The 26,398-nt window shown below is 57.0% G+C and overlaps 1 protein-coding gene across 1 annotated transcript in view; it reads left to right on the top strand.

Annotated features, from left to right (window-relative positions):
• The window catches only part of LOC124087984 (BOS complex subunit NOMO3), a 43,817-nt gene that overhangs the window by 10,640 nt on the left and 6,779 nt on the right, over positions 1-26,398 (top strand). Inside the window, exons 7-25 of the mRNA XM_046437258.1 lie at positions 1,288-1,440; positions 1,951-2,088; positions 3,132-3,221; positions 5,470-5,575; positions 5,709-5,859; positions 9,599-9,773; positions 10,659-10,800; positions 11,789-11,920; positions 13,412-13,548; positions 14,863-14,950; positions 17,728-17,791; positions 18,276-18,371; positions 20,609-20,827; positions 20,903-20,985; positions 21,608-21,767; positions 21,854-21,980; positions 22,313-22,426; positions 23,230-23,357; positions 24,228-24,369. Coding sequence (XP_046293214.1) covers positions 1,288-1,440; positions 1,951-2,088; positions 3,132-3,221; positions 5,470-5,575; positions 5,709-5,859; positions 9,599-9,773; positions 10,659-10,800; positions 11,789-11,920; positions 13,412-13,548; positions 14,863-14,950; positions 17,728-17,791; positions 18,276-18,371; positions 20,609-20,827; positions 20,903-20,985; positions 21,608-21,767; positions 21,854-21,980; positions 22,313-22,426; positions 23,230-23,357; positions 24,228-24,369 — 2,445 coding nt within the window. The remainder of the gene's footprint in view (positions 1-1,287; positions 1,441-1,950; positions 2,089-3,131; positions 3,222-5,469; positions 5,576-5,708; positions 5,860-9,598; positions 9,774-10,658; positions 10,801-11,788; positions 11,921-13,411; positions 13,549-14,862; positions 14,951-17,727; positions 17,792-18,275; positions 18,372-20,608; positions 20,828-20,902; positions 20,986-21,607; positions 21,768-21,853; positions 21,981-22,312; positions 22,427-23,229; positions 23,358-24,227; positions 24,370-26,398) is intronic.

The raw sequence follows: 26,398 nt of genomic DNA, 5'->3' as shown, positions 1-26,398 counted from the left end.
GAAATAGTTTTCACCAAAGACCTATGTCCTGTTATGACTTTTGGGTTTCAGGATTTTTTTTTTTTTCCTTCTTGAAACAACATTTAAAAATGTTTTATTTAAGCCAGGGGCAGTACTTAAAATGCCTGTAACCAGTGACTTAGGAGGCTGGGGCAGGAGAATGGCAAGTTCAAGGCTGATCTTGGCAATTTATCAAGAGCTGTGTCTCAAAATTAAAACTAAACATAAAAATTATGAGCTGGGATATAGCTAAGTGCTTAAGTCCCTCGAGTTCTGTCCCCAGTACCACCACCACCACACACACACACACACACACACATACATACATAACAAAGGCTTATTAAAACTCAAGCCCTACACACTACACATAGGATGTAGAATACATTTTCAGGTTTACGTGGCTTATTAGGTGTAGGTGTAAAGGAACTTGAGTCTGTGAGTATAAAATTTGATGGTAAAGCAAAGCCTGTGATTAGAAGTCAGGATCCTGTTGGCCTATCGTGGGTGGGAGTCAGGGCTGGGAAGTAGGCGAGGGGCTTCTGGGTGCTGGTCATCGGTGGTGCGTTCAGTTTATGCCAGTCACCACCCACGTGCCCAGCATATCTGTTGTAAATTGTACGTTAATAAGAAAAGTTGAAGAAGTATGCATTTCACTAGACATGGAAAAGTACAACATGCTCATTTAAAAGTTGGAACCTTGATGACTGTTAGGACTGGGAGCAGCGGGGGGTTTTGGAGGGTGGAGAGTGTGGAGAAGGGAGGGACCTCCACAGACAGACTGCGTGGCCTTGCCATGTTTCCTTTCATTTCCTTTGGCCTCACTTTGGGCGCCGACCAGGGCTTGCAGTCACGCAGTGCAGTCAGCCTCCAAGTCTGTGGCTTCTGCACCTGGGTTCAACCAGTTCATTCAGGTCCACTGGTTGTGGGCTGAAGATATATAGGAACAACATTGCCCGCATAGGCCTTCTTTCCTGTCATCGTTCCTTAAGCAGAAGAACATCTATTCACAAGGCATTGTGTTAGGGATTATGCATGCTCGAGGGATGATTCAAGGTTCTGGGAGGGTGTGTAGGTTCTGGGCAGGTACTCTGCCCTCTTGCATGAAGGACTTAGCATCTGCGGGTTAGGGTGTCTGGGGGGTCCTGGAGCCAGCCCCAGGGATGCTGGGGACAACTGTCGATGCAGCTTTATGTGTTGCTTTTTCCAGTGGATATTTTCGTGTCCTCACAGTGTTAGGCACTTTGCAAGTGCTCACGTTTGGGGAGTTCACACCTCTTCCCTTGGTAGGCGAGCACCACGGTGCGCGTGACCAACTCCAACGCCAATGCTGCAGGCCCGCTCATTGTTGCCGGCTATAACGTATCTGGCTCTGTTCGGAGTGATGGGGAACCCATGAAAGGGGTGAAGTTTCTTCTCTTTTCTTCCTTCGTCACCAAAGAGGTAAGCACAAGAAAGCAAAGAACAAGAGCTGGTGTGTGTGTGGCGGGCGGGGACATGGCAGCTGGGGTCTGTTGGTGGAGATGCTGCTTCAGGTTATTTGAGAACAATTTCACAAGAAATTGGTTGTGTGCACCGGGAGGTGTGGAGTTCAGTGGAAAATGCACAGGCTTTGACATCAGACGGACCTGGGTTTGCTGACGCCTCTTAGCAGCCAGGGGACCTTGGGCTGTTGCCTGGCCTTGCTGAGACTTTCCTTATCTGGAGGGCAGAGACCCATTGTTGGGAAGGACAGCTGCGTCCCTTTCCCAAGAACATCATGGCAACTTTCATCTTGTGACTTTGAGTGTGGAGATTTTGTTTCTTTTATCTATATAAATGTGCCCTAGATTTCAGGGAAAAAAATACATCTATGTAGAGATGAAACTTATGCAGTTGTCCTCTCCCTGGTGTGGGTCCTGGGTGTGACTGGAGCATGTAAACAGTAAAAGAAGTCTCTCTCCCCTGGCACAGGACGTCCTGGGCTGCAACGTCTCCCCAGTGCCTGGGTTCCAGCCCCAGGACGAGAGCCTGGTGTACTTGTGCCACACGGTCTCCAAGGAAGACGGCTCCTTCTCCTTCTACTCCTTGCCGAGTGGGGGCTACACTGTGGTGAGTGGGGCAGCTTACTGCTCTGTTTTTGTTGGGGAGGCCAACAGTCCCATGAGAACTGGTGCTGTCGGTGTCCAGGGAGCAAGTGGTGGCCTGGTGTCCCATGGGCGCTGTTCAGCAGCTGCAGATCATGCATTCCTAGCCTGAAACTCCAAAGTCTGAAGTGCTCCAAAATCCAAAACTTTTTTTTGGGTGAGGGGGTGAGTACCAGGGATTGAACTCAGGAATACTCGGCCACTGAGCCACAATCCCCAGTCCTATTTTGTATTTTATTTAGAGACGGGGTCTCACTGAGTTGCTTAGGACCTCACTCAGTTGCTGAGGCTGGCTTTGAACTCTCCATCCTCCTGTCTCAGCCTCCCAAGCTGCTGGGATTACAGGCGTGCACCACCACGCCTGGCCCCAAAATCCACAACTTTTTTTTTTTTAAATTTTTTAAAAAATATTTTTTAGTTGTAACGGACACAATACCTTTATTTTATTTATCTATTTATATGCGGTGCTAAGGATTGAACCCAGGGCCTCACACGTGCTAGGTGAGCACTCTACTGCTGAGCCACAACCTTAGTCCCCAAAATCCACAACTTTTTGAGCACTGACTTGATGCTACAAGTGGAAAATTCTACACCTCAAAGCTTTGTTGCGTGCACAAAATTATTTAAAAATATTTTATGTAAGTTGCCTCATATGTTCTTTATGTGGTGTAGGTGAAACATAAAGGTAAAGGCATTTCCTGTTTAGGCTTGGGTCCCATCCCCAATTTATCTTGTTATGTATGTGCAAATATTACAGCATCCGAAAAATTCTGCAGTATGAAACAGGCATTTGGATGAGGGAGACTCAAGCTGTGCTCATGGTGGGACATGGGCCCCTCAGTGGCAGCTGCAGTAGAGAAACAGGGCTGCCTCTTAAAAGCAGCAACAGTACAGTTAAGGATCTTGGCTTGTCTTGCCCCTGGTCATTTGTGGGCCGCTGGATCGGTGGTTGGTATTGACGGTGGATTGTGTGACTGGCTCGTGGTGATCAGCAGACTCTTCCTGCAGGTCCCCTTCTATAGAGGGGAGAGGATCACCTTTGACGTCGCACCTTCCAGGCTGGACTTCACAGTGGAACACGACAGCCTGAAGATTGAGGTGAGACCTCCCCATGCTCCGGGAGACAGGGGCTGGAGTTCCCATCCCTGGGCACAGGTGTTGCAAATATGTTTAAAAAAATCAATAGTTTATCGAGAAGGATCACTTTTCCCTCCCCGTCTTGCATGAGATCTTGGTCCTCGAGGATTGAACTCCTTGCTAGAGCTGCTTCACTCAGGGAAATTTCTTGAATGCCAGTGGCATGTTTTAGGTCCTCTTCCTGGGCTGGGACTATGGCAGTGACCAAAACAGGCCAAAATTCCTGACCCATGGAACTCCCATTTGGATGATGGAAAGAGTCAGTTCAGGCATAGATGAGAAAGTTAGAAAATGGACCAGAGGGTGACACGTGAATATAAAGCAAGAATATGGTGGACATGAGGGTGTACCTTATGTAGGGTTTTCTCAGAAGTTCTTACGGTGAAGGTGACACTTGGGCATCAACTTGAAGGGGACAAATGTGAGAACTGCACTTTTATTTGAGGGGAGACTGTTGAAGGCTGAGGGAACAAGTGCAAAGGTCCTGAGGCAGGAGCGTGCCTGAGGACTTGGGGCACCTGAGGAGGCCGGTGTGGCTGCAGGGGTAGTGAAGGCCGAGGAGGAGAAGAGGGGTCAGATTGTGCAGGTCCTGGGGGCCCATGTGGCCTGTTACTCTGGAGCTTCAGTAGCACCCGAGGGGTCCGAGCAGAGGAGGTGCGATTTCCTGGCTGCTATGTTGGGAAAGGTCCGCCGGGCGCAGGTGGAAACTGGGCTCTTCCGGGGGCAGTGCAGGGGCTAGGTGCGACGGGCAGAGCTTAGGCCCTGGGGGTGGCCGTAGACCGTGCGCTAGGTGACCCAGTCAGCTCCCTGCAGCCCTAAAGTAGACGGTGATTGTGGTTTTCATCGTATTTATGTTGACTTTAATTACAGAAATGGAAAATAGTTACTGTGGAAAATTTGCTAGATAGAGCAAATCCCCAAAGACGGTAGTAGTCTTTCCTAATGGACCACCCAGGGCTAGAGTTATTGAAAAGATGATGTTTTAGCTGTTTTCTCCTCATGTTACGTCTGGAAGTGCTGCGTGGCAACGGCTCGGCTTGCGGAGCTCCCTCTGGGGTCACACGCACCTGGGAGCTGCCTCTGCTGTTTAAGATTCAGTGACGCTTCTCTTCTGCTGGCTGCTGGGGGGAGTGGGGGGAGCCTCCGCTCACTTCAGAGGGCTTGCGGGGAGGGATGGGCAGGTGGGGGGACATTCCCAGATGGCGCTCAAATGCAGTCTAGGCAGTGGGTGCCATTTCAAGAAGGCCTGCAGGTTCTGCGTGCTCAGCCCATTCGTGTCTTGCTCCTTGCTGTCTTCCTGACGTTGCTTTAGTGCCCGGCACACAGTAGGTGCCAATAAGTAGAACGTCTGTTGGGTGTGGGTAGAAGTCAGTGGGTGGGCAGGCGGATGGGGGGACTGCGTGGTTTTGGAAGGGTTGAGAAGGGCTGTGTGCATGGAAAGGAAGGTGCCTGTCAAACGCTGTGCCCGTGTGCGTGTGTGGGTGTGCTCGTTCACTCAGGGGTCATTTATTGGTGCCTACTGTGAACCAGGTGACCAAGACAGGTAAGGTCCCTGTCCTCAGGGAGCTCATATTCTCGTGGGCAGGAGGCAAGCTCTGAGAAGTCGAGCCAGGGTGTCTCAGGTATTGCTAAGCCTGACGACAGTGAGTCAGTGAGTAGTGGTGAAGCTGAGGAGCCAAGATCAGGGTGGCTGGGCTTCGTGGCTCCAGAGTGTGCCCAGGGGTGTTCACAGCGGGCGGAGTGCAGACGTGGTCGCACAGGGCACGGGGTCCCGAGTGGTGAGTGTGCCCAGGGCTGGCAGGTGGCTGGCTAGGGCTCAGGCCTGCGCACCAGCTGTGGGGAGTCAGGAGGGGCTCTGGGACCTTGCAGAGGGGAGCCACAGCACAGGTTGGTGCTGGAGGGCCGGCGGGGCTCCAGGGTGATGCTGGGATCCGCTCTTGGGAGCCTGGAGGAAGGGAAGGGGGATTGGGCAGGGGGAGGCAGGGTGGGGAAGCTGCCCCTGGCCGAGGCAGTGAGTGGCCTCTAAATTGGAAAGTGAGTCTGTGGGTCTTTTCATTCAACTGTTGGACACCCATCAGCGTGGACATCAGTGTGCCAGGGAGCCTGGCCGGACTGCGCTGGGAGAGGCCGTGGAAGCGGTGGGCGGGGGCCGGGCAGGGCGGGTTTGTGGCCCAGGTCCTGAGCACCGTCCTCCGTTCTTCTTTTCCAGCCCATGTTCCACGTCATGGGATTCTCTGTCACCGGGAGGGTCCTAAATGGACCCGAAGGGGAAGGTGTCCCAGACGCAGTGGTCACTCTGAACAACCAGATCAAAGGTGAGCAGCCGTGTGGCCCTGGGCTCGCGTGACGGGAGAGAGGGAAGGAGCCAGCCCTGAGGCCTGCGTGACGGCGAGGCGGCTCCGCCTCAGCTCCCGGGGTGCATGTGCTGACGGTGTTCCTGCTTCACAGTCAGGACGAAGGCCGACGGCTCCTTCCGCCTGGAGAACATCACGACGGGCACCTACACCATCCACGCCCACAAGGAGCACCTCTACTTCCAGACTCTCACCATCAAGATCGCCCCCAACACGCCGCAGCTGGCCGACATCGTCGCCACCAGGTGAGCTGCTCTCAGTGGCTGGCAGGGACCCCTTGGGCCCACTGTGTGTTCGTGCCAGGTCCTCAGGGTTACAGGGGTCTGTCAGAGTAGGACGCGTCCTCCACGTCTGCCTCCACACCTGTCCTGTGGGGGCCTTCTCGCCTAAGCCTTGAGGACTTTGGAGGGCGGCATAGTTGGTGGCTGAGGGGTTTGTTGGGAGGTGTCCTGGGTCGCTGCATGGTTCTTCCCTCTGCGTAGGGAGTGATCCTGTGTCCAGGGGGGATCTGCTGTGCTTGGATTCGTGTCTTTGATCATCTGAAGCAAGATGGTGTGGCAGCAGACCCCGGCCTTGCAGTCAGACCTGGGGTGCTTGTGACCCTGCCTGGAGCCTGCAGGATGGAGAAGCACCAGCCTTCTTTTGACATCGAGGGGCTCTGGGTCTGTGGCTTAGAAGGAGAGGTGCAGGGGTTGATGGGGCGGGGACGGCCTGAGCAGAGGCCTGCAGTCTCAAAGGGGCAGGTCCGGGCTGGAGCACAAAGTACCGAGCAGGTGAAGGGAGGGGAGCAGGCTGGAGGGCAGATCTCAGGTCCGTCTACCCCAGTGGACGACAGGGGCTGACTCCTGGCTGAGGGCAGGAACCGTGTTGAGTCGAGGTAGCATTGTTTGATTTTTGCTTTCGGTAGGCATATCATTCTGTTTCCACTGCCAATGACATAATGTCACAGACTGGGTGACCTGCACCACAGAGTAGTGCGAGGTGGGGGGCCCTGGCCTGTGATGGCCCTGCTGGCCGAGTCCAGAGCCAGTGCAGGAGACAGGGTGTGGGAGGCCAGAACAGCTGACCAGGGAAGTCAGGGTGGGGAGCATAGTCAGGGTCCCAGCTTGAAAGGCGGGGGCTGTGGGTGCCGTGCTGTGCACAGGGAGAAGCCAGCGAGCCTCGAGGGTCCGGGTTGGCCACCTGGGTCTGGAGGACTGCTAGGTGGCGCTCCCTAGCTGCTGCTGGGTTGATGGAAAACCCTGAGGGCGGGCCGCACGCAGCAGCCGGAGCCTGAGCTTGATGGGAGCAGGCAGAGCCAGGACACAGTGCACCAGGGTGGCGGGCGCCGGGTGGGCAGGGAGCGGGAGTCAGGAAGGAGGAAGTGCCTGTCAGCAAGGCCAGGGAGCGGAGCCCTAGAAATCATGGTCACTGGCTTGGTCACTGAGGAGGCCGCCGTGACCGTTTTCTACACAGGTAGAAGTCAAGGTCAGGGAGTCGATTTAGGGGTGATTGGGAGGTGAAGAAGCAGATCTCCGTCTGATAATACTCCCTGGGTTTAGGCCCCCCGAACCCCCCATGGACATTTCTAGCAGCCCCTATGCTAGGTGGTACGTGACGAGGAACAAAGTGGTGTGAAGAGAGGGCGTTCGCCTCCCTGGGGTGGCAGGCTGAAGGCAGACCTGTGGTGATGGTCACTTGTGACAGGTGTCATATAGCAGGAGACCAGGTGCTCTGAGGAGCCCAGGAAGATGGGAGCCCTGGAAGGTTCTGGGTTCCTGAGAACTTAGAGGAGACTAAGGTCAGTCCTGGGGCTTCCCAGGCCAGGAGAGCAGGGAATAGCCAGCTGTGGGGAGGCTGGGGGCGAGGCAGTGGGCTCTGTGGGGACAGCTGGCCTCCCTGTGCAAGGGGCCTTGGAGGGTCGTCGGCAAGGCAGTGATGTGGACGGCGGCCCTGGCTGTTAGTTTTTCTTGTTGGCTGCGTGGAGAAGCCAGGGTGTGAGTGGCGGGGCCAGGCAGGGGCTGTGGCAGTCATCCCAGGAAGCTGTGGTGATGGTGGGACCTGATGCCAGCAGGGGAGGGGCGAGGAGCCCAGACTCCTCACTGGAGCAACGGGGTGTACCAGGAGATGGGGAACACATGTACGTATCTTCTTCTTTAAAGTAGAGTATTTGGACAAAGGAAAGAACAATCCCCTTTCTGACATCTGGGAAGTGCATCGTCTTGTGGGGTGGGGGGGGCACGTTGGCCTGTGTGAGCGATTGGCTCACCTTTGCTGGTGTCGGTTTCTTTTCTTTTCTTTCTTTCTTTCTTTCTTTTTAATTCATTCTCGGTTTATTGAGAAACAAACTCTCTTGACGTCTGTCCAAGTGATCATAAGCATAGCGCTATCTCGTTATGTACCAAGATCACACCTTTAGCTTGTAAAGTTACTAAACCCTGTTAGTTTATGGGATAGACCAACCTTTAAGGCCTTGCACCAGCTTTTCAGTGTATTTTTCCAAATGCATTTGAGGTGTAGGGAACCGGGGCGTTTCTCTTTAGTGGAGGGTATGAGCTAAATACAGATCCTATAGTTGCAATATTTACAATGCAGGGAGGCAGAGAGCGTCACTTGGGACCAGACAAGGTGACGTTTCCTTTGGCAGGTAGATAAGACAGTGTCCAAGACCTGTAGGAATAGTCCCCTCCACGTTCCCTTCCCGTCCCCTCATTCTGAGGTGCTCTTGAGGGTAAGGTGAGGACCAGTGTGCATTCCTTGGACTCCATCAGGGATTGGCAGATTTTTTCTGCAAACATCCAGAGAGTAAGCATTTTAGGTTTCCTGGACCGTGTGGTCTCTGAGGAAGACCATGCGACAGTCTGGAAGTGAATGGGAATGGCTGTGTTCCACCAATGCCTCACCCTTGGGCACTGACGCTGGCATTTCAAGCGACTTTTTTCTGTCATGAAATATTATCCTCCTTTTGATTTTAATTTTTTTTGTTTTGTCTTACAACCTCTGAAGAGTGTGGACGCTGGCTTGTGGTCTGTACAGAAACGGCGCTGACCTGCCTTCTCGAGGCCACGGCTCCACCCCTGCGGTGGGCGGCCAGCTGAGCGGCAGCCGTGCCTCTGCTCACCCGGGGTCTCGCTGCCCTGCCCTCTGCCCTGCCTCCCACGGTCTTGCTTCTGAAGCAGCGTGGCTATTCACGTAGTTAGTGTGTCCTGTGGTTGTTGGAGCCAGTCTTCTTTATTATCTTTCTGTCAAAAGGAACAACTGATTTTTCTCTAAAATGGTAGTTCAGGATTCGAACACACAGCCCCGCAAGTGGAAGAGGCCTGGTGGGCTCTAGCTGCGCCGGGCCCTTCCTCGCCCATCAGCTCGGACCGAGGGCATCCCCCGGGATGAAGGTCTTATCAGGACGGATGTGTCTTCCGCGTGTCTGTTGAAGGGTGCTCTGGAGCTCTGCGGCTATAGTCCCAAATCCCAGGCATCACCCTCTGACAACAGGGCGTTTCAGTTGCTGTCGGGCCTGCAGCTCCTGGGGAGTTCTGTATCCGTCTGTGCAGTCTCTCTGCTTGCTTTCCTCCATGTCTTGTGTCTAGTCACAAGCAAGGCCTGCGCCTCACCCTGCCTGTTGCGTGGCCTGGCTCAGGCCCCGTGTTCCAGCAGCTCGCAGCTCTTGCTTCTATAAGTGCTGGCCCACGGCCTCAGTCCCAGCCCGTTCCACTGTCCGTGATCCATTTACCTGAAACATTTTTATTATCTGCAGATTTTCTGAAATTTGCCTCTGCAGTGGGGGTCTGCCACATGTCACCCAGAACACACAGACGGCCCCTGCGTGGTCTGCTCTTCCTTCTGCGGGTTGCTTGTTAAAGTGGAAACCACCTGGGCTGCGTTCTGTCTGTTTGCTCAGAGTAAACTGGTCTCGGCACAAGGGCTGGAAGAGGGCTCGTTTGGGGTTGTTGAGAGTCTCTTCTGCTGTGATTGAGTCCTCAAGCTGGATGAATGGTCTTCTTGCAGGTTCAGTGTCTGTGGGCAGATATCAATCATCCGCTTCCCTGACGCCAGCAAGCAGATGGGTAAATACAAAGTGGTCCTGTCGTCTCAAGACAAGGACAAGTCTTTGGTCACCGTGGAGACGGATGCTCATGGATCATTTTGCTTCAAAGCAAAACCAGGGACCTACAAAGTTCAGGTATGAAGAGTTTTTGTTTTATTTGAAAACAAGAAAAACATGATTTTCAAGAGTTATGAGCTAAAACGGGGTTTGAGAAGGAGCATTTCAGGTCCCAACTTCTTATTTCTAAGTCTTTGTCGGCCTGCTTGTCATGGTTGGGGGGCAGCAGCACAGTAGGCCTCTGTCTTCCTCAGTTATCACATTTGTTGGGGGCTGGGTCAGGCGCCACCCCTCTGGAACACTGCGAGTTCAGGAGGACCTCAGAGCTCCCACACGCCCGGCTTCTGGGACCTCAGGCTAAAACGCAGCTTCTCATTTCCTGCCGTGCCCTGAATTGAGGACAGCTGGACGGGAGCCATGTGATTGGTCCCCAGGCAGGCAGAGAAGTTGGGGAGCCCTGGCCTGTGGTCTCACCTCCATGGGGAAGGTCTGAGCATGGCTGGGCCCAGCGAGTGAGTGACAGGACAGCCAGAGGGAGAGAGACCTTGTCCCTTGGCCACAGACTTTTGCAGGCAGGCATTGGGCAGGCTGAGTGACCTTGCAGGCCATGGGGCAGGAATCCCCCCAAGACTGTTTGCCAGGGCAGAGCAGGGTCCCTCTGGGAAGGGGCCGGAGCAGGCTGGCGTCCAGCAGTTCGTCGGTGGAGGTCAGCCTTGGGTGCCCTCTGGGGAGTCACCTTTGTGCCTGCCCCCGGGCTGCTGCAGGCTGGCTTTTACCTTTGAGTGGAAGGAAATGTGTGCCCTTCACACAGATGGGTGTGTCGGCTTATAAAATTGGGCCCGGAAGTGACCGCTGTCCTTCAAAATCTGCTTAGCCTGGGGCCCAGGTGGGTGTTCCAGGGCCCCAGAGGCCCAGGGGCCGAGAACCCACGGCAGCCCAGGTGCCAGTCCTGTCTTTCCGCAGGTGGTGGTTCCCGAGGCGGAGACCAGGGCAGGGCTGATGTTGAAACCCCACACGTTTCCTCTCACGGTGACCGATAGCCCTGTGATGGATGTGGCTTTTGTGCAGTTTCTGGCCTCCGTGTCTGGGAAGGTCTCTTGTCTGGGTAAGAGGTCAGGTGGCAGCAGGAGCAGGGGGTTTTGAAGAAGCCGGCAGGTGGGTGGGGCTGGGCCCGCCCTCCCTCGGGTGGTGTGGGAGGGGGCCCTGCCTGCTGAGCAGGTGTGGGACTGCATCCTGCACGTAGTTCTTTCTGAATCATTGCCGTGGGGAGTCACCAGGAGCATTCTAGAATACTCTGCTTTGGCTCTGGAAGGAAACCCTAGGTTTCTTTTTCTCTCTTGACTAAGGGAGGGGGCCAGGTTTCAACGCTGGCTCGTGTCCTTGCAGCTCTGAGATTGTCGGCTTCTGTGTTTTGTCTGTAAAATGGTCATACTGCTCCCTGGAGGTCTTCAAGGGGCTTGGATGTGATCCTGTCACATGGCAGTGTGACATAATGGTGACGAGCTGAGCCTCTGGCACCAGACTCCAGGGTTGGGCCCTGTTGTCTACCTAGGGCACGCTGCTTAGCCTCCCTGTGCCTCCGCATCCCTCCCCCGTGGTGTGGAGCTAGCTGCACACACCTCCCAGAGCCCTGAGGGTCCGTGTGTCAGCCTGTGCTGGCCTTGGGCACAGTGCCCAAACGCGGGAGGCCAGTCCATCTTTCCTGTTGGTGACGTTGTGTGAAGGCTCAGTTCCTGCTGGTATGGAAGGCACATCCTGTAGCTGTTCATCCATCACCTCTGATTCTGGCTCCTGTTGGTGCGGCATGATGTCACCTGCATGCCATCTTGTCTCCATAGGTGCTCTATATAATGTCACATTCCTTCCTTCTTTCTCCCCTGGCTCAGACTGGAGCATGCAGAAATCCATGGGTCCTCTCGGCCCTCATGCCCTTGTCGTGTGCTGCTGACCCACGGCCCGGGGGACTTCTTGCAATCAGTCGATGCGCAGAGCCCTGAGCCCTGCTGGTGTGCTCGGAGGAGCCTGCCGAGCAGGAGAGCGTGCTTCCTGTCCCTGGCGGCAGTCACGTGAGGCCTCCTGTCTTTCCTCTGCAGATACCTGTGGCGACCTGCTGGTGACCCTGCAGTCCCTGAGCCGCCAGGGTGAGAAGCGGAGCCTGCAGCTCTCCGGCAAGGTCAACTCCATGACTTTCACGTTTGACAACGTGCTCCCTGGAAAATATAAAAGTAACGCTTCCTGCCTTCGTAACTTTCCGAGTCGCGGTTCTCAAGCTGTGTCTCGGCTGTGTTCTCTTGTTGTGAGCTCTTCCTTGCCCGGGACCTCGGCTGCAGGTTGTGGCATTAGGCATTGATGCTGGAGTCACGCTCTGTGACTAACTTGTACCTCACCAAAACAGCCCACCCACTGTGTGTTTTGGGAGGGTGACCAACTCGTGCCACTCGAGTTCTAGATGCCAGCGGTGAGTGGACGTAGTTCGGCTTGTTGTCTACCCTTATACCTTGGCAAATTGTCCCCCACCCACGTCTCAGGTATTCTGAGCCCCACTGAGACTCAGTTTCCTCACTGTAGGATGGGCACATTGCAGCCTTCTTAGGGAACATAAGAGCAGTTGAAGTAAAGCTGGCAAAGCCCCTTGCAGGGTGCCTGGTCTTCACCAGGTGCTGCCAGTGGTAGTCCCCTCCTCCTGCCCCCTCAGGAAGCCACCTCTTGCCTGTACTTCTGCTTTTTCAAAGATCAGCTTGGAGCTTCTGCTGTGAATACTTATAGAATAGATTTCTTTTTCTGGGAATTATCTTTTCTGTCCCATTGGGGTTGGCAAACTGTGGTTCGAGTCTGCCTGCTGGCATTCATAAAAAAGTTTCCCTAGGACACAGCCACACCCATTTGTTCCCAAGCTCATGAGCTGCGGTGGTGGCCGGGTAGTTCAGACCTGCAGAGCTGACACTGAGACGGGTCCCACGTCGTGCACCTGGAAGCCCAGCCACGTGGGAGGCTGAGACAGGAGGATCCCTGGATCCTAGAAATTTGAGGCCAGCTTGGGCAACAGAGTGAGACCCCTTCTCAAAAAAGTTGAAAAGATTTACAGAAAAAGTCTGCTGGTCCCTGAATGTCCTCCTTAAAGCCAGTCTCTGTGGCCCATTTGCAGTTCTTTTTTTTTTTTTTTTTAAGAGAGAGAGAGAATTTTTAATATTTATTTTTTAGTTTTCGGCGGACACAACATCTTCATTTGTATGTGGTGCTGAGGATCGAACCTGGGCCGCACGCATGCCAGGCGAGTGCGCTACCGCTTGAGCCTCATCCCCAGCCCCATATTTGGAGTTCTTTATTGTCATGTTACTGGCCACTGGTTTCAGTTTTTTCTCTGGTACTGGGATTGACCCCAGGGTGCTGAACCGCTAAGTGGCATCCCCAGCTCTTTTGTTGTGTTTTATTTAGAGACAGGTCTCACTGAGTTGCTTAGGGCCTCACTAAATTGCTGAGGCTGGCTTTGAACTCGCGATCTTCCCACCTCAGCCTCACACCGAGCTGCTGGGGTTACAGGTGTGCGCCACGGTGCCTGGCTGGGTTTCAGTTTTACCTGAGCAGGAGCCTGTTCCGTGTGCTGCTAGCCGTGGGAGTGTTCCTGTGCACACATGTGAAGCCTGCGCAGGCCCGTGTCCCCCGGGGCGTACCTGATGGGGCTCTGGCCCACGCTGTCCCCCGTGCTTGCCTTGCAGTCAGCATCGTGCACGAGGACTGGTGCTGGAGGAACAAGAGCCTGGAGGTGGAGGTCCTGGAGGAGGACGTGTCGGCTGTGGAGTTCAGGCAGACGGGCTACATGCTGCGCTGCGCCCTGTCCCACGCCATCACTCTGGTATGCGGGGTGGGGGAGGGGCTCCGGGTGGGAGATGCTGGGCTGCATGACGTGAGAACCACAGTCCATTGAGCTGCCCGTGCCCCTTGGTGCGCCCACCTGTCAGGGAAAGCACGGTCGGGCAGCACTGACGTCCCTTAGTGGAAAGAGCCCTTATTGGGGATCGCCTTGCCGTCCCCCACACAATCTGACGGACACTTAGGGAGCCTGTTGCTGGGGTGCACGGTGTGCTGAAATGCCCCTGCTCAGGTCCAGGGGAACCTCTTGGTATTTAAGGTTTCCTTGGTGTGCTTAGGCGGGCAGTGGGCTTTCTCCAGTGTTGACTCCAGGGCAGGGGCAGGGGCCAGAGCTGCTCTTCCCCAAGGTCTGCGCCGGCCTGAGGGCAGGCTGCCAAGCGGCTCAGAGGACAAGGAGCGTCTGTGTGGTTCACTCAGAGTTCTACGTGTTGATATCAAACAGCGACAGATGTCATTGTCAGGTCTCAGTAGAGAGACTGGGCCAACTGGCCTTCAGTGACTTTTTGTGATAGACCCTGGTGTTTCCAGTGCGCGTCTTGCTCCAGCTGCTGCAGACCCCAGCAGATGCTGTGCTGCAGGAGAAGGGCTGATTCACACCCACCGAGGATGGGTGACAGGCAGGCCTTGCCTTTCCCCTGCAGGGGACCCGGGTCCTGTAGGTCAGGCTCCGTGGTGCCTAGTGGCGACCCGTGGGCCCTAGCTCAGCCCCCACTCCCCGCTTTGTGTGTTCTCAGCCCGCCTGCCCTGGCTTCGCAGCCCTGCCCTCTCACTCCCTCCTTGGGCCACTGTCCCTGCGGGTCCCTGTCTGGAGGGAGCTTCTTCCCAGAGTGCAGGCATGTGTTTCCTTCCCATCACTGAGGCTGTGTGCAGCCCAGTGTCACCTACCAGGAGAGGGTGGTCCAGGAGCCCTCCCCGCGGTCAACGTGTATCCTGCTCCCTGTTGATTTTCTTAGCTTTATTGCTTCTCACAGAAGTCACTAATTTATTGTTGACCTGCTGGTTTTCTGGTTTCCTAAATTAGAAGGTAAGCCCCCTGAGAACGGGAGCCACACCAGTGCCTCCCAGGGCCCAGCCTGGTGCCTGTCACATAGCAGGTGCTCAATAAATATTAGTTGATTGAATGAAAAGAGCACATTTTTGTTGGAAGATCTTGAAGGTTTTTAATTTTCCTGTGGCACCCAACCGCTCAAATGATTAATGGGCAAAACAGATGACTGGTTCGGAAACAGAAATAGTATTAATCATGGTGGTGTCTCCATCTCCCCGGTAAGTCATCGCACTGGCTCTGGTCCCACAGGAGTTCTATCAGGATGGAAATGGACCTGAGAACGTGGGGATTTACAACCTCTCCAAAGGAGTCAACCGCTTCTGCCTGTCCAAGCCTGGTAAGTTTGGCAGGATTGATGTGCTGTGGGTTATAAAAACGGGGAGGCGCTGAGAGTGGCTTTGAAGGCCTTCTCCCCTTAGCCTGGATCCCTGTGCAGCAGGCTGTCGGGTTCAGTCCAGTTCAGTGCTGTCTTGTTTTTCTGTCTCTTCCCTGTAGAGGGCGCCGTGTTGGAAAACGTGCCTGGTCTCAGGTTAGAGTTGGGTAGGGACCACCTTTAGAAATAAACAGCGTACCCTTCACCCGCCAATGACCTTTCCTCATGGTGACCTTTTTAAAGTTGAATCATCTCCCCCTTGCTTAAAATCTTTGGTGGCTTCCTGCTCTCTTAACTCTCTTGATACAGTTTGCATGCCACACAGTCAATTCATTTTGGGGCTGAGGGTGTGGCTCAGTGGCAGAATGTGGGCCTAACATGCACGAGGCCCTGGGGGAAGGCCAAGGAAAGAAAAAGTAGTTCTCCCGTCCCAGCTGTGTAATATGCCAGGTGTGGGGGTACATGCCTGCAATCCCAGCTACTGGGGAGGCTGAGGCAGGAGGACCTCAAGTTTGAGCCAGCCTGGACAACTTAGTGAGACTGTCTAAAAATTAAAAAATGAAAAGGGTGGCGCTATAGCTCAGGAGCAGAGCACCCCTGGGTTCAACCTCCAGCACCTTAAAGAAAAAAAGACATACCATGCAGGGATTGTTAGTGAATTTACCAAGTCGTACAGTCAGAACCGCAGCCCAGTTTGGGGCGTTTTCCTTGTCCCCAGTAAGGTGGTTGGTTGTCCCCATCCCCAGCCTAGGCAGCCCCTCATTTCCTCTCCCAGGGATCTGCCTTTTCTGGATCTTTCACACGAAGGGTGTCGCAGGCTGCAGGTGTTCTGGTTCTTTTGATTTAACACAGCCTGGTCTCCGCGCCTGGTTCCTTCACACTGCCTGACAGCGCTCCATTGTGTGCACGTTCACTGCCTTCTGTGTGGTACGCGAGGATTTCCATTTCTTGGCAGTTCTGAGCCACACTGGCATGAACATTCTTGTACTGGTTTTTGTGCCCATGTCCACATCTCGATCTTCTTGTCGAGACACCTAGGAGCAGAGTTGCTGGATCGCACTGTGCATTCTGTTTAATTTTGGGAGCAGCCACGTGTTGGTGACTGTGGCAGCGGCCCGTGTGCTGGTCGCCCCACAGTGCCCACGTGTTCCTGTGTCTCCATGTTCCTGCCGACGTGTATTAGTGTCTTTCGGTTCACAGCTGTCCTAGTGGACAGGAAGCATTTCTTATTGTGGGTGTCAGTTCATTCTCCTAGTGAATAATTCAGCGGCTCTTCTTGGCTCTCAAGTAGAACACGGAACCCTTAACTTGACCTTGAGCTGCTGGGTCACCTCCCCTGAGTGCCACTTTCCACTCCAGCCACTCTTTCTGTGTGTGTCATTTGGGCTGCCTTTGGCTGCAAGTGACAATTCATACTGCAGTGTGTCAACAAGTGGGGTTCATTTGCCTCAGTGAGAAGCCTGGCAGTACGGGTTGCTGGCAGGGGTCAGCTCTGGTGGAAGTTGGCGCTGGTGTCTTGGTGTCTGTGGGCCACGTCCTGGGACCTGTGGCCACAGCTGCCTCAACCCCCTGTTAGAAGCAGGAAGACGGGCTGTGTGGCGCCGGCCTTCCCCATGGGAAGCTCTCCTCCAGGAAGCTTGCTTACGTCTCATGCCAGAACTGTCTGCTGGCTGCAAGGGAGGCTGGGAACTCTGCCTCCCTCCAGGTGACCGGGGTCTGTTACTGAGGGAGAAGGATGACAGAGGACAGGTGGCTTCCTGATCGTCAGAGGCAGCGCATAGCACACCAGCCTGAGCTCCCGCCCACCTGCTCTGCACCCCCTGTCCGCCTGGGTTCAGCTGCTTCCCCAGGGGAGGGTGGGCCTCCAGGTCCTGCAGCCTCCCTCTCGCCCTCCTGACCGCACACTCGCTTCTGTTCCTTCAGGCGTGGACCACCATTGGTATATTAGTGGCGATCCTGTGCCCTGCTCTGCCGACGGTCTGCCCATGGGGGGACCAGGCCTCTCTGTTCTCCACTGTGTACGGCCCCAGCAGGGAGCCTGGGGGGGCAGGCACTCAGTCACTGCTTGTTGAATGAAAGAACCAAACGGTGGACAGAGCGGGTCGTCTTTTCTTCCTGGTGACCTCACTGGGCTTTCTGAGTGCCATGAGGACAGCAGGGGTGGCTTAAACTGATTCATGTTTTTGTAGGAAGTGTGTTCAAAATATTGGTTAATGATTATTTGGAGGAGCAAATAGTTACACTTTGCTTCTTCCTGGAACGACTGTCCCTCTGGCAAAGGATGAATATGCACCAATCCGAGGGTTCCTCTGCATGGGCTCGTAGAGTAGGGATGTTCCCGACTGCTGGTGGGTTTCTGGGCCTTCCCTACGCCCTGCTCCTTTTTAGGGATATTTGTAGGAGCGTGCTTATCTGTGGGGTCTTTAATAGGATCTGAAGTGGGAGAGTGTTCTCGGCCTCGTTTGCAGCGGAAGTGTGCTTCTGTCCTTCCTGGGCGCGTGTGCCTCAGCGTGACCCGTGCAGGTCACTACCGGGAGTTGTTAAGTCATGGACACTGGGAAACCAGAGCCTCTGAGTGGCTGTGCGGTGGGCTGGGTGCTTGGCAGCCAGCCGTGATTGGCAGCAGGAAGGTGCCTGCTTGGGTTCTGGATTCGAGGCCGGCCTGCGGGTCTCGGGCGTTGGAGCTGCTTGCCGTAATAGACACTGTTCTCTGAAAACGACTTCTGATTTCCTGTCCGCAGGTGTGTACAAGGTGACGCCTCGCTCCTGCCACCGGTTCGAGCAAGCCTTCTACACCTACGACACGTAAGCACAGCCCACGGGCCTGGTGGGCCTTCTGGGGGGAGAGCGACCCTGAGTGTGGCCTCCTGTAGTTCCGAGAACAAAAGGAAATTTTCTGTTTTTTTCCTGGAAGAGGCAAAGTTAGGCATTAAGTATCGTCTAGATGAGACACTGGACGCTGCTGTGTGTGGACGGGGAGTCTCCTTCCCAGGAACTCCCTGGACTCCCTTGGGAGGCCATGTTTGTGAAGGCGAGCTGCGTCCAGGCTCCGGCCCTTGCCCGTGGGCGTCCTCCGCCCCGGTCCGCCATGTTTTTGCGGCTGGGCGTGGAGCCCGCTGGGAGCCGGAAGGGTGAGGTTTTGGAGCGCAGGGTTCGTCCACTCTTGACGGGCCTGGGTGGCTTCCCAGAGCTGTTGGGTCCCAGGGAAGAGCCCCTTGGCACCGCGTGTTTTGTCCTTTGAGCACCAGGTAGTGCTGCTAGTGGACGCTTCCGCTTCTCTGATTTATAGGTCTTCACCCAGCATCTTGACGTTGACAGCCATTCGCCACCATGTCCTTGGAACTATCACCACTGACAAAATGATGGATGTCACCGTGACTATCAAGTAAGACTTGTGTTCCTTGCTGGGCGGAGCGGGAGGTGCTGGGGCCTGGGTTCTCTAATAGACGCAAAGCTGCTCTTGACTTCCTATCTTTGGGTGGACATACAAATGGCCGACCCTCTCCTGTAGGACAGTCATAAATACCCAGCAGCCGATCCCTTTCTTTTATGATTCAGGAATTAGCTGTGGGTGAGGAGGAGCCTCTGACAGCAGATTCCCCGTCTTACGTTTCTCGTTGAACTTCTTTCTAAGGGAAAAAAATCTCCAGGTCACGTTCATTGTGTTTCAAGTGTTTTCGCAAATTCAAAAAAAATGCCAGGTTTTCTTCAGATCTTTTCTTGGAGGCTTAGGAAATAGAGATGGCCCCTGATACGAGGCGGGTCATGAGAGAGGAGGTGCTGGAAAGGCCGTCCCTCACCGAGGGTCGTGTCCGTGTGACTGTCACCTAAGTTGAATTTCTGCAGTATGACGCGGTTTGGGATACTAATCTTCTCAAGGAAAGAGAGCCTGGGCAGCTGACCGTCTTTGTCACATAGGATGGGCTGTGACGCCGTCCTTCTGGCCCACCTGTGCCAGCCATCACTGCTAACAGTGGGCGTCTTCATGGCCTCAGCCCCAGACTTCCTGCCCCCAGGGAGGCCGACTGGGACCTGCAGACTCCAGTGCCATGAGTGCTTTGGGGTGGCCCTGGGCTGGGGGCACAGGAGGATGGCAGGTGGGGGCCAGGCCGTGTTGGGTCTTGGTCCTCGTCCCATGGACATCACTGCCCTGTTACAGTAGAGGGTGGCCTTGTTTGAAAGAGGAGCCCTGGTTTCTGAGTGAGGAAACCAAGTGGCCCGAGGGCGGGGCCAGCGGAACAGGGTCCACGTGCGGGCCCGAGGGCAGGGGACGGCCAGGGTGAGGTTGAGCTGACGTGACCTGGCCACGGACTGCAGGGTCAGGGAGGGACGAGAGCTGGGGAGCCCGTGGTTTCTAGTGAGGGGACTGAAGGACGAGCCAGGCAGTAGGGAGGGTTGGTGTGTCCCTCATGGCCCAGCGGCCAGCGCTGCCCTGGTGCTGGACTCGCCTGGATTTCCTGCCTGGAGGGTGGTAACAGGTGAGCAGCCCCCTGCCCTGCCCAGCGGGGACTCCCTTCCCCGCCTGCCCTTCCCAGGCCACTCTGGTTCCCTCAGGAGGGCTTGGTGTTGTGGGCGTGTCCTCAGCTGGACCTGCCTCCGGACCCTTCTGATTACGGGGTTCAGAGCTAGATCGCGGGGGTTCCCCCCGAGGCCGCCGAGCAGCCTCCCCACGCGCAGGGCCGGCTTCCTGGCCGTTCCTCTTTCCCTCGCACCCCACCCGCACACCTTCCACAGACCCTGGTGTTTCATGAGATCAGGACATTCCCGCGGTCTGGTCCCGCTTGCTGTCACAGTCCAGTGGTTGTCTCGCGTGCCTGGTCACCACGGCAGGTCTCTGCCTGGCCTCCCCGTTCCAGCTGCTGCGTGGGGCAGTATGTTGTTCCTGCGGTAGCCAGAGTGACTTCTCAGTGCAGGTCACGCCTCCTCGTCTCCGAACCCCAGTGGCTTCCCGTCCCACCCAGAGGAAACCCATGGTGGCTCCTGTGGGGCAACGTGACCCCTGCGGCCCTCTGGCCTCTCCCAGTGGCCTGGGGCTTCCGTGGGTCCCCTGCCCCAGCTTCACTGGCCTCCTTGCTGTCTGTGGGACTTCCGAGGGGACTTGTCCTCCTGGGCCTTGGCATCTGCTGTGCTCTCACCTGAGAGCCGTGGGACTTGCACTCTCCTGTCCCTTGGTCCTTGGCTCAACGCCACCTGATCAGAAAGACCGGGCCTGGCCCTCCTGGCACCCTGCCCTCCTTTGCTGCTGGCTCTGTCCCTCCTGTGCACACCTGGTGGTCCCTGTCATCGTCTGCCCTCCTGTTGGGACATGGATTCTGCAGGGCCGGGGGACCTGCCTGCTCACCAGCGCACGCGTTCTCGGTCACAGTGTTCTGATGTAGGGGACAGAGGTGTGGAGAGAGCTCCCTGTCCCACGTGGAGACTGACGGCCCTTCACCTGGCAGTGCCAGGTCAGGGGTATTAGTCTAGCCCAGCACCTGCTCCCCATCTGGAAGTTCAGTTCGGTTTCTTTGAATTTTCTGTGTTTTAAATCCCGAGGTGTCACTGTGATTGGGCCGAGGTGCTCAGTTTTCACTGGGTCCCGGCGGCAGAAGGGCAGGTTCCCACCAGCTGCCCGTCTTGCAGGTCCTCCATCGACAGCGAGCCGGCCCTGGTCTTGGGCCCTCTCAAGTCTGCGCAGGAGCTGCGGAGGGAGCAGCAGCTGGCGGAGATCGAGACCCGCCGGCAGGAGCGGGAGAAGAACGGCAAGGCCGAGGGCGGCGAGGGCAGGGCCCGGCCTCCGGGGCAGGAGCTGGTGGACGAGTTGCAGGGCCCCTTCCACTACGACTTCTCCTACTGGGCCAGGTGAGCGCTCGCGCGCTTCTCCGAAGCGTCCTGGGTCCTGGAGGGACAGAGCCCGACTCCAGTGTCGCCCCGTAGGTCTGGGGAGAAGATCACTGTCACGCCCTCGTCCAAGGAGCTGCTCTTCTATCCCCCTGCCATGGAAGCCCTCGTCAGCGGAGGTACTTTTGCCACTCGCCAGCCAGCACCGCGCCCTGGCCTTCGCTGAGAAGTGGCTTGTGGTGGTGTGGTACCGCTGTGTCCCTAGCCCCGGGGGCCCGCTGGGCACTGGGTGTTCCTGTCGGGTGGGTGGCTGACGGACGGCCTGGGGGTGGGTTTGTTCTGCGGTCGTGGCCTCCCTTGACGTTACTGGTTGACGGGGGTCGGGGGGTGAAAAGCAAAACCATCTGTTGCAGAGGTACAGGGATCGTCTTCCTGCTTTTGGGAACAAGTGACAGCAGTGATTGTGACTGCCGAGTTTCTCTGGCCTTTGGGCTGGCTACGTGGTGGCCATCTGTGGGGGTTGGGAGCCCAGGTCCCTAGGGGAGCCGCCCTGCCCCTTCTGCAGGAGGCTTCTCCCTGTCCCGTGGCCCTGCGGGAAGCTGGCAGGGAGTAGTGACACATCACCCGCAAGGGCTGCTCCACACGCCCTGGCAGCTGCGCGTGGTCTCTCTGGGCTGCCGCTGGGCGTGGACCTCCTTCGTAGCGAGCGCCTGTCTGAGACCCCTCTTTTGTGGGGGCCCTGACTGAGCAGCTGCCTCCCTCTGCCACTCATTCCCCTCCTGGGCTGCCTCCTCCATCTAGAGAGCTGCCCGGGGAAGCTGATCGAGATCCACGGGAAGGCGGGCCTCTTCCTGGAGGGCCAGATCCACCCCGAGCTGGAGGGAGTCGAGATCGTCATCAGTGAGAAGGGGGCGAGTTCGCCCCTCATCACCGTCTTCACCGATGACAAAGGAGCCTACAGGTGGGCCACAGCGAGACGCCCTGGGAGCCTGAGCGCCTGGGGGGAGGGCCCAGAGCTGCCTCAGCATCTCGCTTTCTTCTGTCCAGCGTTGGCCCCCTGCACAGTGACCTGGAGTACACCGTGACCTCTCAGAAGGAAGGCTACGTGTTGACCGCGGTGGAAGGAACTATAGGAGACTTCAAGGCCTACGCCCTGGCCGGAGTGAGCTTCGAGGTATCCTGCCCCGGGTGTGCCACACAATCAACAGTGGGCACAGGAAGTGCCGCCTCGGGCAGTGTCACATGGGGCTGTACCATGCTGGGCAGTGGGCAGGAGGCAGCCAGGCTGGGTGTCAGCACATGTGAGGTGGTGAGACCCCTGGGAGCCGGAGGGGCTCTCAGGGCTCTGAGGTGACGTGGCCACCCTTCCTGCTAGTCACCCTGGGGGAGAGCAGATCCTGCCCCTGTGAGTGGCGGGGGAACACATGGTGGCCACCAACCCCTCCTGGGAGGAAAGTCGTCTTTTCGGCTGAGGGGCCTTGACCTTGTGTGCTTCCTCATCCCCAGATCAGGGCCGAGGATGACCAGCCCCTCCCGGGGGTCCTCCTGTCACTCAGCGGGGGCGTGTTTCGTTCCAACCTCTTGACTCAGGACAACGGCGTCCTCACCTTCTCCAGCCTGGTAGGTGTCCTGCAGCTCGTCCCTGCTGTCTCCCCAGGACAGCCGGCCCATGCCTGGCTCAGCTGGTGCTCAACGGTGTGGGGACGGGGCCACGTGCAGTGGCCTGTCTTAGGGGACCACATCTCACTAGGGAGCTGCTCTTCCTGGAGCTTGGTGCTGCTGGTCTCCGTCCTTCCTCCTCCTTGTTTTCTGGTCACCCACTTGTCACCAGGCTGTGTGGATAACTGCCCTGGCCCTGGCGGCCTCTCTCAGGCGCCCTTTGCTGTACCCCAGGGTCCTGCTGCTCCATACCGCGTCTTGTTTGGTGGTAGCTTGTCATTCTGTAGGAAGCCCCTTTCCTGGGGGAGGGTAGCCCAGGTTTCCTTTGAGATGGATCCGAGGTCCCGGTGGTAGGGACTCAAGAGGTATCTGTTAAGTGGCATCTTCTGCCAGTCACGGGAACGAAATGACTCGTGGGGAGTGCAGGCAAGTAGTGTGGCATCTGGAAGGTCCCGGGCCTGCAGCCGTGCCCCCGGCCTTGAGTCCTGCCTCTGCAGCGAGTCTGCTACCTACTCGCTGCGGTGCATGGAGCCAGTTGTTGGGTCTCTTGGGATCTACCTTCCTCACAGAGTGCTGGGGCTCCTGAACAGAGCCCCGCTGTCAGGGTTGTGCTTGCCCCTGGGCCTTGGCACCGTTCATGAGGAGAGGTCTCCACCTCTGCCTCCTGCCTGGGAGGCCAGGGCTGCTCGGTATCATGCAGGTCCCTGTGGCCGTGACTGTGTGCCCTTCCGTGTGGCAGCTGGCAGTGTGTGTTGTCCCTGCAGAGCCCCGGCCAGTACTACTTCAAGCCCATGATGAAGGAGTTCCGCTTTGAGCCGTCCTCGCAGATGATCGAGGTCCAGGAAGGGCAGAACCTGAAGATCACCATCACCGGGTACCGCACGGCCTACAGGTAGTGCCTCCCGCCAGCCCCCAGGCCTGTTGCTCACTCAGGGCTGTGCCCCTGGAGCCTCGCACCCCACAGCTGGTTTGATCCAGAAGGTTTGGTGACACACTCAGTGTCACCAGAATGAGGAGGAACAGGTGAGCGAGTGCACACCTGCTCAGGGCTCAGCAGTGGTCTGTGACCCCCTCGCCTGCTCTGAGAGGCCCGAGAAAGCATATCGGTCGGTTGCTGGAAAATTTAATCTTTTAAGTTTGGACTTGATTAAACGTTCAGAAAGGGAAAGGCTTAAGTTACTTGCGTGCACTTCAGATGCTGGAGAGCATGCAGTGTGGAGGTCCCCCTTACTAGCCTGTGTCCAGCCACCACAACCCCTTCTGGCGCCCACCATTTCCTATTTTTCTGAAGACCAGCTCCAGGTAGATGGACACGCACTACGTGCAGCCGGACAGGCAGGCGCGTGCAGAGCCATGTGCTCACACTGTACATGTGCGTGTTCACACACATGCCCGGGCCCTGGGGGGTGAAGATGGTCAGGATGATCCGGCTCAGAAAAATGAACCGTGTTCCCTGAATGCGTGGAGTGGCGTTCTCGAGTTATTTTCCCACCGTCAAGTGCTTCAGTGTTTAAGTAAAGATCAGCAAGGGTCCACAAAACCTCAGCCTTTTGTGTTCCAATATTCCGGAGCGTCCCTTGGGGTGGACGAGGAGAGAAGTTGATGGCAGCGTGTCCTGGGGCGGGGGCGGCCCAGGTACAGCTGACCTGGGGGTCGTGGGCAGTTCCCCTCGCAGCCTTGTGCCGTGATTGTGGGTGAGCGCAGAATGCTGCCCGTGACCCTGCGGGTGTTCAGACACGTTGTGTTTTTCCTTGTCACACAGTTGCTATGGCACAGTGACATCTCTGAATGGAGAACCAGAGCAGGGGGTGGCCGTGGAAGCCGTGGGGCAGAAGGACTGCAGCATGTACGGGGAGGACACCGTGACCGACGAGGAGGGGAAGTTCAGGCTGCGTGGCCTGCTGGTGAGCTCTGGGCGCGCCGTGCCTGGGTCCTGGGTCCTCCAGACCGCAGGAGGACCACGGGGAGGCTCTGGGTCCTCCTGGTCCTTGTCTCAATTGGCCACTTGCTTTTCATCTGGCCAGCACTGGGTTGGGCTCCGTGGCAGAGTGAGATTGAGAACCCGGGTTTGGTGGGAACTTGGCCTGGCATCGAGTGGCCATGGCTGCGTCGGGCTCTCAGACCAGGGGCTTATGGGGCCGGGAGAAAAGTGTGAGTGGCCCAGGATGGCCGGGTGCCCAGCAGGGCGCCGTGAGGACCGGGGAGGGCCTAGCCCGTGTGAAGGGGACAGCCCTGACACAGCTCAGCTCCCACAGCCACGGCTGCAGTGTTTGAAAGAGAAGTCAGGACTCAGGTTCTCTGTGAGCCTGGTTTTTGATGTTAGCGGTGAATGAAGGAAAACCCTCCACTTCCCTTGGGCGCCAGTGAGCCGCTCCTTGGTCCTTCCCCTCTGAGCGGCAGCCTTGGGCTGGGCGTGCAGCTCGTCCTCCCTGTGCACTTGCTCACCTGTTCCTCCTCACCTGGCAGACAGCCTGTAGGAAGTCCCCCAGGGGCTTCCTGATGGGGCGCGTGTTGGGGGAGGGCGTGAACAGAGCAGAGCCCTTCCTCACTTGGGAGTGGCGCCCTGGCCAAGCCGAGCCTCCTGCTCACCTCACCCCTGGTGGCAGGAGAGCTGTGCGGCCTCCTTGTCCTCCCAGCGGGGCCTCCTTGTCCTCCAGTGCGGCCTCCTCCTCTCAGCTGACTCGGCGCTGGGCCACGGCTCCTCTCCACTGCGGTGGGTTCCACTGTAACGTCCCCGCCTCCTCCCTGAAGGGGTCAGTCATTAGGGTCTTCCTGTATTTCTGGGGTGCTCCCTGGTGGCAGCACACACCTTCCAAGTGCCAGGCCACACGTCCCGAAGGGATGTCCTTTGACCTGTGTCCTTGTGGGTGTCCAGAGGGTGGCGAGCTGGGGATGCCGAGGGCTTGACCCGGGTAGGAGGAGCACCTGGCCCTTGGTTGATGTGCTCAGGGACTCGTCAGGACCTGGGGGAGAAGCTGACGCTAGATGTTGTTGCCAAAGGCCACGTGAGTCCCCAGGACGACTGGCCATGTGGCCAGGAGTGGACCAGTCCGGGCCATGTGGCCGCCTGTTGGGACTGGGCAGGCCGGGCGCCACAATGAGGAGTGGCCTTCCGACAGCCTCCGCAGCAGTGTCTCCTTTTCTCCCACAGTGCCACCAGCCCCCACTGAGCACGGTCTGTTGGTGACCGTGTGCTGCATTGTCCCCTTGGTGGTTTGTCAGTGCTGGTGGGATTGTCTTTGCAGGGTGCACGTGCTCCTTCTAGGATTCAGGCGACATGAGGAACAGAGCAAGACCCCAGGAGGGGGATTGCCCAGAGCTACCCCAGAAGGGGTGGCCCTGGCTGGCACGCTGAGAGCGCCAGCCTGCACCTCTCTGCTGCATGCAGAGGGTGGGGGCCTGAGTGTAGGTGGCTGGCACCCTGTTGTCCCCTCTCCGTGCTAGTTGAGCACTGACGGCTCCTTCTCAGGGTTTCTCCCCGAGGTGCATCCAGGTGCCTGTGACCATGACCCTGGCTTTAGATGAGGCGCTGGGTCTGACCACTGTGGTGGTCAGAAATGAGCGTTTTTAGTTTTTTAGCAGAACGCTTTTGTGGCAGATTGTGGCCTATAAATCTGAGCCACATGACAGGCAGCATAAACAAGGAGATCTGAGAGGGGCAAGCCTCAGCCCTCTTTCTAGCACCCCATCTGCCCCGAGCCTCGGGGGCCTGGAGGTGCGGGGTGCTGGGCAGCGCGAGGCCAGCGTGGCTCCAGGAGCGTCGGGCGTGGACGCTCGAGGTGTGAGAGAGCAGCCGGGTCCCACCTCCTGGGCTAGAGAAGGGCGAGCCGGGTTGGGACCAGGGAACCAGGGGTGGCGGTGTGATGGGGGTGGGGGCGGTGCTCAAGGAAGTCTGGGAAGGTGGCCAGGCAGAGGTTGGGACGTGAGGGATCA

Source organism: Marmota monax, unplaced genomic scaffold (assembly GCF_021218885.2).
Source record: "Marmota monax isolate L192 unplaced genomic scaffold, Marmota_monax_Labrador192_F-V1.1 WCK01_AAM20220418_F8-fsc00035, whole genome shotgun sequence".
Taxonomy (NCBI): Eukaryota; Metazoa; Chordata; class Mammalia; order Rodentia; family Sciuridae; genus Marmota; species Marmota monax.
This window is presented reverse-complemented; position numbering and strand designations above follow the sequence as displayed.